This window comes from Marmota marmota, unplaced genomic scaffold, assembly GCF_001458135.2.
Source record: "Marmota marmota marmota unplaced genomic scaffold, marMar, whole genome shotgun sequence".
Lineage (NCBI taxonomy): Eukaryota > Metazoa > Chordata > Mammalia > Rodentia > Sciuridae > Marmota > Marmota marmota.
In genome coordinates, this window is record NW_025999982.1 from 34,943,717 (window position 1) to 34,957,606 (window position 13,890).

The 13,890-nt window shown below is 35.9% G+C and overlaps 1 protein-coding gene across 2 annotated transcripts in view; it reads left to right on the plus strand.

Moving 5' to 3' along the window:
• Window positions 1-13,890, plus strand: part of Mto1 (mitochondrial tRNA translation optimization 1) — a 27,007-nt gene that overhangs the window by 3,881 nt on the left and 9,236 nt on the right. For both annotated transcript variants that reach the window (XM_015487907.2, XM_015487908.2), the window contains exons 2-9: window positions 1,533-1,732; window positions 1,813-1,930; window positions 7,128-7,417; window positions 10,518-10,630; window positions 10,720-10,910; window positions 11,112-11,242; window positions 11,976-12,180; window positions 12,259-12,430. In XM_015487907.2, coding sequence (XP_015343393.1) covers window positions 1,533-1,732; window positions 1,813-1,930; window positions 7,128-7,417; window positions 10,518-10,630; window positions 10,720-10,910; window positions 11,112-11,242; window positions 11,976-12,180; window positions 12,259-12,430 — 1,420 coding nt within the window. The remainder of the gene's footprint in view (window positions 1-1,532; window positions 1,733-1,812; window positions 1,931-7,127; window positions 7,418-10,517; window positions 10,631-10,719; window positions 10,911-11,111; window positions 11,243-11,975; window positions 12,181-12,258; window positions 12,431-13,890) is intronic.

Sequence of the window (13,890 nt, forward strand, 5' to 3'; positions counted from 1 at the left end):
GGAAGCTTTGTTATTTAACAAGTTTGCAGGTTGATTACTTCTAAGGTTAATTCAGCAAACCAAAAATGTCCAAGGATTCAAATTTCTTCCTTTTCTCCATTACACCACATCTGGCTTGCCTTTAGGATAGCTATCCTCATGGTTACAAAATGGCTGCCAAATAGTTCCAGATATCACATTTAGATATAGTCATATCTATATTGAGGGGGTGGAGGGTAACAGGGATTGAACCCAAGGGTGCTTAATCATTAAGCTACATTCCCAGCCCTTTTTATTTTTTTATTCTGAGATAGGGTCTTGCTAAGTTCCTGAGGCTGACTTTGAACTTGTGATCCTCCTCCCTCAGCTTCTCAAGCCCCTGGGATTACCAGCATGTGCCATCATGCCTAGCACCAGATTGACAACTTTTAGAAGGGTATTTTCCCCCTTTTATGTCTTCAAAGAGGGGTGGGGGCTAGGGGTGTAGCTCAGTAGTAGAAATTAGGTATGCCTAGCTTGCGCGAGGCCCTGGGTTTGATCCCCATTACTGCAGGGAAAAGGAGAGAAAAGAGAAAGAGATAGCCCTTTCCTAGCGATCTGAACAGCTCCCACTTCATGACTTATTGCCCTTTATCTGGCAAAGCAGGTATTGCCATGATTATACTAATTGCCATGATTATACTAAACTCAGATGGGTCATACTCCCTGAGCAGAGTCTCATGGATGATGGGAAGAGGAGTTACCTAAACAAAATTATTATTCTATTTCAGAGGAAAATGGTCTACTACCACTATCATTCCTGTTTTTACAGTAGGATAACAAAAGTATAGAAAAATAGGTTTCTTGCCAAAATCACATTGCTAATAAGTGGTAGATCTAGAAATTGAGCCAGATCTCTTTAACATATTTCTCCTAGACACACTCAAAATGCTCCTAACCACAGCACTATTCAGCCTCCCCACAGAGACCATTAAAATTTTTTGAAAGCTTAATGGTGACTCCAGTTGATGTACAGATGTTGTAAAACTTTCCCATCCCTGAACTTCCCATAAAAATCTTTGAGGTAGTCATATACGTTTAGACTTCCAAATAAGACTGAGTAGATTTAAAGGGAAGGCATAAGATATGGTCTCTACTTATGATTTAATTGTTTCTAAGAAATAAAAGAAAAGGAAAGCAGTAGATGGCATTTATGAGACGTAATTAATGATAACAATGAGCCAGTGCCATGGAACTTCTTAAAAGTGTGCTTGATTTAGGAAGATTTTATGAGATTCCATGTTTTATTGGAAAAGACAACCTAATGAAACAGTAAAAATGTGTATCAAAGAAAAAGATTTTTAAAAAAGTTCAGGTAGTTGTTTGTTTTTGTGGATACCCTAGACAACTGTTGCATCCCATTGGGACTTCGGAATTTTCTTTATAGCATGTTTCAAATTTTCTTTTGTGTGTGTGTGTGTGTGTAAGGTGATTTAGTCACCTACATGAACATGTCCTTATTAAACACTCATTATATGCAAGGTGCTCATGTGTGTTTTGTTTGTTCTGTTTAGGTCAGATGTCCTGTAATCCTTCCTTTGGTGGCATTGGAAAGGGGCATTTAATGAGGGAAGTAGATGCCTTGGATGGCCTCTGTTCTCGAATCTGTGACCAGTCTGGTGTGCATTACAAAGTTTTAAACCGGCGTAAGGGACCAGCTGTTTGGGGACTGAGAGCTCAAATTGATAGGAAACTCTATAAACAAAACATGCAGGTAAGAATAGGACATGAAAACAGGAAAGAGTACAGTGATTATTTAACCACTGTGTTTCAATTGGCATTCTCTTTTGACAGAAAGAAATCCTGAACACACCACAGCTTACTGTTCGGGAGGGAGCTGTAGAAGATCTTATTCTTGATGAACCAGAACCTGAACATGCTGGGAAATGCCGTGTCAGTGGTGTTGTTTTGGGTAGGTACTGTACTAGTTAGAGATGGTAATAACAGTGTATCAAACTCCATGTGAGAACTTTATTATAGAGCAAAATATGGAAATGTTTCATTGTTGTATTTTCTCTATTTGGATTTAAAAAACTACATAAATGATCATATTTCTCTTTTAATTTTGAACATAATGAAGCTCAGTCAAGTTCAAATGCTATGTTAGCATAGAACTTCATAGCCTGCTTAATTGTCTTTTTTCTCCTGGTTTTTCTTTTTTCTTTTCTTTCTTTTTTTTATTAAATATAATTCTTGGGGCTGGGGATGTGGCTCAAGCAGTAGCGCGCTCGCCTGGTATGCGTGCGGCCCGGGTTCGATCCTCAGCACCACATACAAACAAAGATGTTGTGTCCGCCGAAAACTAAAAAGTAAATATTAAAAAAAAAATATCTCTCTCTCTCTCAAATATATATATATATAAAATTCTTTACTTTGGAAAAGTACAGTATCATATGTGTCATCTGTATCTCCTGGTTTTTCTATTGTAATTTCTGTTCTGGTTCTGACTACATTTTTTAAAATTTATGTTTTACCAATTTAATATATTTTTTATTTTAAAGGTTATGTGTTAATTTTTTTAATCAAGATAATGCGTGTGATTTTTTTTCATTAAATAAAATTGAGACATTTGTATGTGAAAACCACTACCTCCCTCCCTAGAGAGAGCTACTTCAACTTTTTTTTTTTTTTTTTTTTTGTCACTTCTGGTATATATACACCCATATTTCTTTTCTTTTGATGTTTTTCTTTTTCTTTTTGGTACCAAGGATTGAACTGAGGGGCACTTTGCCACTAAACTATATACCAGTCCTTTTGTTCTCTTCTCTTTTTTTGGTGCTGCGGATTAAACCAGGGTATTATGCACACTACGCACGCATGAATTCTACCACTCCTCATAGCTCCAGTTATGCCACGATTTTTGATAAATGGTATTTACATTGTTGTGATTATTTAAATATTTTTCACTACCCAAATAGCATAATATTGTTTACCTTCCTTTATGTTTCTTCCTCCTCTTGGTTGTTTTCCAAGACAGGGTCTCACTCACTGTGTGGCCCAGGCTGACCTCAGATTCAAGTGATCTTATTATTTCATCCCCTCAAGTATCTGGGATTATAAGCATGAACTATCATGTCCAAATATCATTTTGTTAATACTTAAATATCAAGTAATCTTCCCATTCTAATTTTCTTTTTTGATGCTTCCCTCCCAGAGAAATCAATTTCTTTAGCCCCTGAACCCTCTTTTCTATAATCAGGACTTTTGCTCCTGAGGCCTGCACAGATATATTTTGAGACTTCCTTTCACTACTTTGCTGTTATATCCCTTGTTTCTTAGAGCTCCTGTCTCTTCCTTACTACCTCATTTTTACTGGAGCACATCTTCTAGGAGCTTCCTAAGAAAAGATGCATGGGAGGTAATTTCTGTCTTTATGTATTCTAAAAATATGTTATTCTTCTCTCAGGTATGACTCTTAATTTGGGGCTAGTAGAGAATTCAAGGTTAGCCCTTTTTTCGAGTTTTTGTTTGTTTGTTTGTTTGATAAGTTTATTTGATTTGTTTATTTTTTTTATTTAGTGCTGAGACTCGAATCCAATGCCTCACATGTGCTAGGCAAGCTCTCTACCACTGATCTACAACCCCAGCCCTCTCTTCAGAGTTTTGACAGTCTGGCTCCACTGTCTTCTAGCTTCTGGTTTTGCTTGTTGAGAAGCTCAATGCTATATTGATTTAAATTTTTTTCATGTGTAGGTCTTTTTTCTCTCTCTGAAAGCTTTAGTGTCTTATTTGTCTCTGGTGTTCTGATATTTAAAGATGTTGTCCCTCAGTGTACTCTGTTTATTCATTGTGATAGGGGTACTTAGTGTTTCCTTTTAATCTATAAATCTATGCCCTTGTTGGGGTATTTCTTCTCTGTTTTTTTCTTTTTCTATTGGTTCTCTGGGGGTTTCATTTAATATATAATTCTATTTTCATTTTTTTATCATTTTCTTTTATTTTATTTTGGCAGTACTAGGGATTAAGCCAAAGGCGCTTTATCACTGAATATATCTGATTCTTCTGCTTTAGCCTCCTGAGCTGCTGGGATTACAAGCATGTGCTACCATGCCTGGCTAGCCAACTAGTTCTCTATCTCAAGAGCATCTGCTGCTATTAGTTTCCTGTGTGGTTTTCGGTTTTTTTTTTTTTTTTAGTTGTAGTTGGACACAATACCTTTATTTTATTTGTTTATTTTTACATGGTGCTGAGGATCAAACCCAGGGCCTTGCATGTGCTACTCGAGTGCTCTACCACTGAGCCACAACCCCACCCCTTGTGCGGTCTTTTTGTCTGCTTATACACAGTTGACCCTTGAACAACCCTTTCTAACTCCTAAGCAGTCAAAAATTCTCAAATAACTTTGGACTCTAAAAGTTTTATTGGTAACTGTTAACCAAAAGCTTTACCAATAAGTAAGCAGTTATTAACACACACATATTTTTTCTGTTACATATATTTTGCATATGGTGAAAAATAGAGAACTACGAGAGATCACTTTTTATTGCCATATACAATTACTAAAAAGATGAACTACTTATGTGAATTGATTAGCCTCACCAAGTTCACTTCAATAAATAGCAATAGGAGGTAGCTAAAAATTAATTTTTCTCAATTATGATTTAATACTGCATCTTTGTTTACATCTCTCTTTACTAAGAATGATGCTGTGTATGCTGTGTAAAGGTGTGTGTGTGTGTGTGTGTGTGTGTGTTGCTAGCAGTTGAACCCAGAGCCTTACACATGCCAGGCAAGAACTCTACCCATGAACTGTACCCCCATCTGTGTGTGGGTATGTTTGGATAAATTTTAAATTTTTATTATATATATATATATAATTTTTATTATATATATATATATAATTTTATGGTAGTAAATGATAAAATAGACTATTATCTACATTATATACATTATATTCGTGGCATAACTTTTTCTTGTTTTTTTTAATTTCTAAGCTATAAGGTTCATCTGGTGTATTTTTCAAACCAATTTTTTTTTCATTTGATCTATATGTGTTTTGCTTTTGAAGACTATATTGTTTCTAAAATTTGTGGTTTTGTTTGTTACAGGGATTACATTAATTACTATGATTTATTTATTTATTTTTTTGTGGTGCCAGGGATAGAATCCAGGGTCTTAGGCATGCTAGGCAAGTGCTCTATCACTGAGCTGTATCCTCATCCCAGTAACTATGGTTTTACATAGTTTGCATAAATTTCTTTTTCAGTTAGTGTTTACTGAATTCTCTCTGTGAATAATTACTAAATTAGCTTTATATCCTTTCATTTATTTCTTTTTCTTACCCCCACTTCCTTTCTCCTCTGGATTTAATGATTACTTGTATTATTATAGAACAATCTACCTTTAAGTCATTTGTACTCCTGTTATTTAATTTTTATATATATTATTTTTGTCTATATTTTATAGGCCTAACAATACAGGGGTTTTGTTTTTGTGGTATTAGCGCCCAGCTAATACAGTTTTTCTTTATACTATCTAAATTAACATAAAATTTACCATTTTAACCATGCACAGTGCTGCATGCCTTTAATCCCAGCTGCAGAGAGACTGAGGCAGGAAAATTGCAAGTTGTAGGCCATCCTGGCAATTTAGCAAGACTCAGAGTCATTAAGTACATTTACAATGTTGTGCAACTTTCACCACTGTCCATCTTTTTCATCATCCCAAGTTAAATCTCTGTACCTATTAAATAATAACTCCTGATTAGCTTAAGTCTCATTTCCTGAAAGATAAATCTGGAGACAAGTCTTCAGTGTGTAGATTTGAAACTATTTTTTATTTTAGCCTCAAGCATTATTACTACATTCTTAAGTTCTCATTCTCAGTTCTGCAATTTCTGAGCCTTTGCAGGGCAATTAGTTCATTCTTACTGGTATCTTCTATCAGCTGCTTGAATTATAGCTCTCTTCCCTCTACTAAGTCAGTTAGCATTCTTCCAACTAATTTCTTTGGGGGTTTTGTTGTTGTTGTTTGTTCGGGTTTTGTTTTTTTGGTACCAGGGATTAAACCCAGGGTTTTAACCACTGAGCCACATCCCCAACCCTTTTTTTTTGAGACAGGGTTTTGCTAAGTTGCTGAGGTTGGTTTTAGGAACGTATGAGTTGGGATAACACATTGTGGTTTCCCTACCAGATCGCAACCTAGTATTGAAATGTTTCCAGAATAATGCACCCCACTTAGGGGACATTAAAAATAAGTTGGGGTTGTAGCTCAGTGGTAGAGTGCTTGCCTATCATGTGTGAGGCACTGGATTCAATTCTGAGCACCACATCGAAAGAGAAAAAGGGAGGAAGGGGAAGGGAAAGGAAAGGAAGAGAAGGAGAGAAGGAAGAGAGACCCATCAACAACTAAAATATTAAAAAATAATAATAAGTTAAATCTAGGTGTGGTGGCACTTGCCTGTCTTCCCAGTTACTTAAGAGGTTGAGTCAGAGGATCAAAGTTCAAGGCCAGCCTGGGGACAACATGGCCAGACAGTCTTTAAAAAAAAAAAGATAAATATTCTATAGAGATCTAATGTCCAATACATGATAATTATAATTAATAATACTATATTTTATACATAAAATTTTCTAAGGGACTGGATTTTAAATGATCTTACCATACACTCAAAAATTTGTAACTCTGAGGTGGTAAGTATATTAATTAGCTTGATTATGGGGATGGTGACACAGACATAGCATAAAACACCATGTTGTACACATTAAATATGTAGTTTTTTATTTATTAATCATACCTTAATAAAACTTGGAAAAGAAACAGAAGAAAAGCAAATATTAAAAAAACTAGTTGCAGTGGTGCACACCTGTAATCCCAATGACTCAAAAGGCTGAGGCAGGAGGAATGCAAGTTCTAGGCCAAGCTATTCAACAAAGCAACACCCTGTCTCAAAATAAAAAGTAAAAAGGACTGAGGGTATTGCTCATTGGTAGAGTACTTGCCAACATTTGTGAGGTTCTGGATTCAAACCCTAGCACCACACATACACACATAATTCTCAAGTGTCTAAATTGAGAAATTTTTTCTGTAATTCCAATGTAAAATAATCACATTCCATTTGATCTGTGGTAATTCAAAAACAATTTTACTCTTTCTTTTCTGTCATTTAGTGGATGGAAGCATAATATATGCAGAGAGTGTGATTCTGACTACTGGAACATTTCTGAGAGGCATGATTGTAATTGGATTGGAGATGCATCCAGCAGGACGTTTGGGGGATCAGCCTTCTATAGGGTTGGCTCAGACTCTGGAAAAGTTGGGTTTTGTGATGGGAAGGTTAAAGACTGGGACTCCACCCCGAATTGCCAAAGAGACCATTAATTTCAGCATTCTAAATAAGCAGACACCAGATAATCCATCTATCCCATTCAGCTTTGTCAACAAGGCAGTGTGGATTAAGGTAAAATGATTTATGAAAATTTCACTTAATTGATATTGGCTATTTGCAGCAGGAGGTATACTAACTTATTTTCTTTTTTGACAACAATTTGCATCACTATTATTTACGGTATAAAGAAGCAATCTTATTTATTTATTTATTTTTATGATGCTTTTTATTTTGCAACAATAAAGTAAAGAATAAATTCCAGTTAGTGAAAACTCAGGTCTTTGATTTATGTTTCTCAAGAAAGTTGCTCATACACACGTTACTGTTGCACAAAGTGTCTATAGCATGAGTCATCCATTGCCCGTGCTATCACTACTGTATGAAAAGCAGAAAACACAAATCTGTTGAAGAATCACTGGCATCTCTCAAAAGCTAGTGGTTATTTTTAGGAATAAAGAAGCAATTTTTAAAAGTATTAGCTAATTTGGCTAACTGGTATTTCCCTGTAAATTTTTAAATTTTATTACTTCTATAACTTTACATATTTTGTAAATTAAACTTTTTGAAGCAATTTCAGACTTACAGAAAAATAGTAAGATGATTATAACAAACTCTTATAAATCATTAAAGTTGCCCATTGGGAATATTTTGCTATATTAATCTCCGTACATATAGAGGTAGACATGTAGATATTAATGCACATATTTAATGTATAAGACAGTAATATACACATATATTTTCCTCCTAGAGAACATTTGAGATTAAGTTACAGAGATTATGAGCCTTGGCCTCTACTTCAGTCCATATCTGAACTAAACACAAAAAACATCCTTTTATAACCTCAGTGTAATTTTGAAATATGAGGATTTTTTTAACACTGATACAGTACTGCTATCTAATATAAAATCCATAGTCAAATTTTGATGATTTTTCCAATATAGTCCAGTGACCTTTTTATTTTTTCCAATCTAGGATCATGCATTGTTTTTAATTGTCATTTCTCTCTATAATCTCTTCAATGTGACCAGTTCGCCAATCTTTATGAAACTGACATTTTTGAAGAATACAGGCTGCTTTTGCTTATCTTTTGAGTTTTGGAAAAAAGTAAGCTGTTTGAGATGGTATATGCCTGTAATCTCAGCTATTCGGGAGGCTGGATTAGGAGGATTGCAAGTTTTAGGCCACTGTTTGCAATTTAGTAATACCTTGTCTCAAAATAAACTTTTTAACTGGGTGCAGTTATACACACATATAATCCCAGCAATTTGGAGCCTCAGACAGGAGGATTACAAATTCCCATGCCACATCTTAGCAAGTTAGCCAGTTCCTAAGCAATTTAACAAGACCTTGTCTCAAAATAAAAAGGGCTGGGGATGTGGCTCAGTGACAAAGTGCCCCTGAGTTTAATCCCTCAATATCAATATTTATCTGTTTATTTATTTATTGGTACTAAGATTGAACCCCAGGGCACTTTACCCTAGCCCTTTTTATTTTTTTTATATTGAGACAGGGTCTTGCAAAATTTCATAGGACCTTGCTAAGTTGCTCAGGCTGGCCTCAAACTTTTCTTTTTCTTTTTTTCTTTTTTAAGAGAGAGAGAGAATTTTAATATTTATTTTTGGTTTTCGGCGAACACACCATCTTTGTTTGTATGTGGTGCTGAGGATCGAACCCGGGCCTCACACATGCCAGGCAAGCGCGCTACCACTTGAGCCACATCCCCAGCCCCGTCTTTTTCTTTTCTTTTTTTTTTTTTTTAATTTTTTATTTGTTTTAATTAGTTATACATGGCCTCAAATTTTTGATCCCCCTGCCTCAGCCTCCCAGATTGCTGGTGTTACAACCAGGTGCCACCATCTCTGGCTAAAATATTTTAAAAGGGATGGCAATGTATCTCAGGGGAAGAGCTCTTGCTTAGCATATAGTAGACCCTAGGTTCAATACCCAGTACTGCCTCCCCTACAAAATGTGTATTGTGAGTTTGGAATTGAGGATTAACAATTGATTGTCCCAGTTTCTGGTGATGTCCTGATGAGTGGCTTCAAATATTCTATTATTTTAACCAAGTCACTTTTTATATTTTTGCTTTGGTAAAGTACAATATATACTTCTTAGAATGTGTATCCCCAGCCCCTTTTATTTAAAAAAAAAAAAAAAAATGAGAGGTGTAGGGGGATGCCAGGGATTGAATTTGGGTGGGATACTCAGCCACTGAGCCACACCCCCAGCTCTATTTTGTATTTTACTTAGAGACAGGGTCTCACTGAATTGCTTAGCACCTCACTTTTCCTGAGGCTGGCTTTGAACTTGCAGTCCTCTTGTATCAGCCTCCCCATCCACTGGGATTACAGGCATGCTCCACCATGCCTGGCTATTTTTTAAATTTTGAGACAGGTTATCACTAAGTTGCCCAGGTTGGCCTCGAACTAATGATCTTCCTGCCTCCCAAGTTGGTATGATTATAGCATGTACCACTGTACCCAGCCTATGAAATAATTTTTACAGTTATTTTATTTGAACCAGGTCCACACATGCATTGAAGGATGTTTTATTTTATTTTTTAAAAAATTTTTTAGTTATAGATGGACCCAATGTCTTTATTGTATTATTTATTTTTATGTGGTGCTGAGAATCAAACCCAGTGCCTCACATGTGCAAGGCGAGCAATCTACCACTGAGCCACAACCCCAGCCTAGGATGTTTTATAATTACTTCCTTGTTTTCTTTATTTTTTTTTAGTTGTAGATGAATACACGGTATCTTTATTTTTATGTGGTGCTGGGGATCGAACCCAGCAGCTCACACATGCAAGGAAAGTGCTTTACCACTGAGCTACAGCCCCAGCCCCTCCCTGTTTTCTTTATAACATTTATGTACAGAGAAAATTTGCTCTCTAGAAGCTCCCATCTTCTTGATGTATCTGATTGCATCCCTCTGCTGCTTCTGTCTTTCCTATAAACTGGTAGTTAGATCTAGAAGTTTGCCTACATTTCGGTTTATCTTTTGGGTTATTTATTCATTTGGGGCAAGAATACTTTATAAGTAGTACTGGGCGTCATGCATAAATTTAATAAATTTAATGCTTAAAGTGAGTAAATATCAAGTAGAATTTATTTGGATAAGAGGCAAACTAGTAGAGAAATAAAACAGTATTCTGATTATTGTTTTTTAGCCAGAAGATCAGCTGCCATGTTATTTGACTCACACCAACCCAAAAGTGGATAAGATTGTGCTTGAGAACCTTCACCTTAATAGTCATGTTAAGGAAACTACAAGAGGACCCCGGTAAGGACAAAACATCAGTGCTCAATTACTTTAAGGAATGATGTCACCACTTTTATGTTCATTTTATTATATGCATATATAATTTCTAGATACTGTCCCTCCATTGAATCAAAGGTTTTGCGTTTTCCGAATCGTCTGCATCAGGTTTGGTTAGAACCTGAAGGAATGGATTCTGACCTCATCTATCCTCAAGGTTTATCTGTGACGCTACCAGCTGAGTTACAAGAGAAAATGATTACATGCATCAGAGGCCTAGAGAAAGCTAAAATGATTCAGCCAGGTAAGAGGGCTACAGCCACCATTCAATGTTTACTCAGCATTGCTTTAGCGATTAGTGAGGAGGTCTTTGCTGCTCTCATTGTTAATTAGAGCTTCAGAGAATGAAGCGCAATATGTACAGATGTTAAGTAGTCTTTATATCTCTACTTTGAGGGCAGTTCATCTGTTTTTACTTATTTTATGCCATTTATTCTTTGAACAGGCTATGGTGTTCAGTATGATTACTTAGATCCTCGTCAAATCACTCCTTCCCTTGAGACTCATTTGGTTCAACGGCTCTTCTTTGCTGGACAGATAAATGGCACCACTGGTTATGAGGAAGCTGCAGCTCAAGTAAGAGCTTTATTCAGATGTTACTGGAAACCCAAAGGGACTATTTAACTGGTGTTTCTCTTTGTCATGTTAACTATATAAATCTTAGGTACAATTCATAATTATAGAAGTCTATCTTTGTTTCAGGTTACAAGTAGATGGCTATTGTATATGACAGGATTTTTAAAACACTTGTGCGTTATTATTCTTTTTTGAGTTCTTAGATCTGATGTGTTTTGATTAGATGAATTATATTGCTTCTAGAGTTTAAAAAAAAGAAAATCTAGTTCTTTTAAGATAACTTTATTGAAAATTGTTATTATTCCTTATTAGTGGAAAATTGTTACTTTTAAGTGAGAAAGGCTAAAAAGTTCTCACAGGTGAGTTTAAAAAAAAAGAGTAGCCCCCCACCCCCACCCCAGGCTTTTCAGAAATATTAGGCACTTCTGGGTTGGGGATATAGCTCAGCTGTTTAGAGTGCTTGCCTCGTATGCACAGGGCACTGGGTTCAATCCCCAGGATCAAAAAAATAGTTAAGTATTAGATATTTCTGAAAACAATAACCATAGCATTCTAAAATGGTACATTATACATATTCTGTTCCTAAATGTGGATCACATTTTGTACCTCTAATATATCCTTTAGTGGCCTGCTTTCTTCCTGTCCCATGCTACTCTTTCCAAGTAGTGTTTTGAATAGGATAGCTCTTCATTCAGTTCATAATGGCCTTTTAAACATTTCAGTCCTCTTGTAGGGTGTGATAGCTGGAATCAACGCCAGTCTTCGAGTCAGTCGCAAACCACCCTTTATTATTAGCCGAACAGAAGGCTACATAGGAGTTCTGATTGATGACCTTACCACACTGGGCACTTGCGAACCGTACCGCATGTTTACCAGCCGAGTGGAGTTCCGTTTGTCACTGCGCCCTGATAATGCTGACAGTCGGCTTACGATCCGAGGTAACTCTTCACTAAGTACTGTCATCTAGTTTACTGTTTTTTAAAACCTCTCTCATTATAGTCTTTCTTTCTCCCTAGGATATAAGGAAGCTGGCTGTGTGTCCCAACAACGATATGAAAGAGCTTCCTGGATGAAGTCATCTTTAAAAGAAGGCATTTCTGTGTTGAAATCCATTGAGTTTTCAAGCTCCAAATGGAAACAGTTAATCCCACAGGCTTCTATAAGTATTGTAAAAAGTCTGCCCATCAGGTATGCTTTTTTTTTTTTTTTTTTTTTTTTNCCTAGATTCAATCCCCAGCACCACCAAAGAAAATTTCTAAATTAAAAAATAAAACAAATTAGAGTGTTATAAATTATTTGGATGTGAAAAGACCCTTGCAGTATTTCTAGTTATATAGACTCTGAATCTAAAGGTCATGTGTTGAGCATTTTTGTTTCAGAGATATATTCCTAAGGACCTTGCATAATATATACTCTGTATATCTCATCATTGGTTTTTTTCCCATTTGGGAGAAAAAAAAAAGTATAATTAGCGTGGGAAAAGATGCCAAAGGGCCACAAATCAACAGTCTTTTTAACTTAGAAGCACATTATAGAATCATAATGGCATTGATCTTTTTTTATATCTTTTTAATTGTAGTTGGACACAATAAAATTTTATTTATTTATTTATTTAATGTGGTGCTGAGAATCAAACTCAGTGCCTCACACATGCTAGACAAGTGCTCTACCACTGAGCCACAACCCCAGCCCGGCATTTATCTTATATCTGTGTTTCCAGTATATTTTTTCTCTTTTCAACCCCTAGTTTGCTTGTGATAGTTTTTGTGAACTTTAAGGTATACCATTTTAACACAGCTCTATATCACCTCTAATCTTTCCAGTTCTTTCCTTATTTACAAATAGGTGGTTGTTTAGTTTTCATTTCATCAGGGTGTTTAATTTTTTCCAACTTATGTTCCCAAGCTTTCATTTTTATGGGAATTTCCCAGAGCACTAGCACCACTATTATAAGATATTAAGCAGATTTTGTAAAAATTAGATCTTGCTGGTGCAGTGGTGTAGGACTGTAATCCCAGTTGCTTGGGAGGTTGAGGCAGAGGATTGCAAGTTCAAAGCCAGCCTCAGCAATTTAGTGAGGCCATAAATAACTCAGTGAGACCTTGTCAAAATAAAATGTAGGAGGGGCTGGGGATATGGTTCAGTGGTTAATCACCCCTGGGTTCAATCCCTGGCACCAGAATTAATTAATTAATTGATTAAAAAATGAAAACTTAGGGCTTAGAGTATAGCTCAGTGGTAGAGCTCTTATCTAGTGTGCATGAGGCCCTGGGTTTGAGCCTTAGAACTGCAGGAAAAAAGGAAAGAAAAATCTTTGAATAACTTATAAACAACAAATTTATTGTTCACAGTTCTAAAGGCTGGTAACTCCAGTATCTGGTATCAGATTTGATATTGGTGAGGGTTTGCTTCTTATTTCTAAAATGATATCTTCTCGATCTTAGAAGATGGAAAAATATACCCTGTTCATGGATAGGCAGAACTAACATCATCAAAATGGCCATATTACCCAAAGTTCTCTACAGGTTTAATGCAATGCCAATCAAAATCCCAATGGCATTTCTTGTAGAAATAGATAAAGCAATCATGAAATTCATATGGAAAAACAAAAGACCCAGAATAGCAAAAGCAATTCTAAGCAGGAAGTG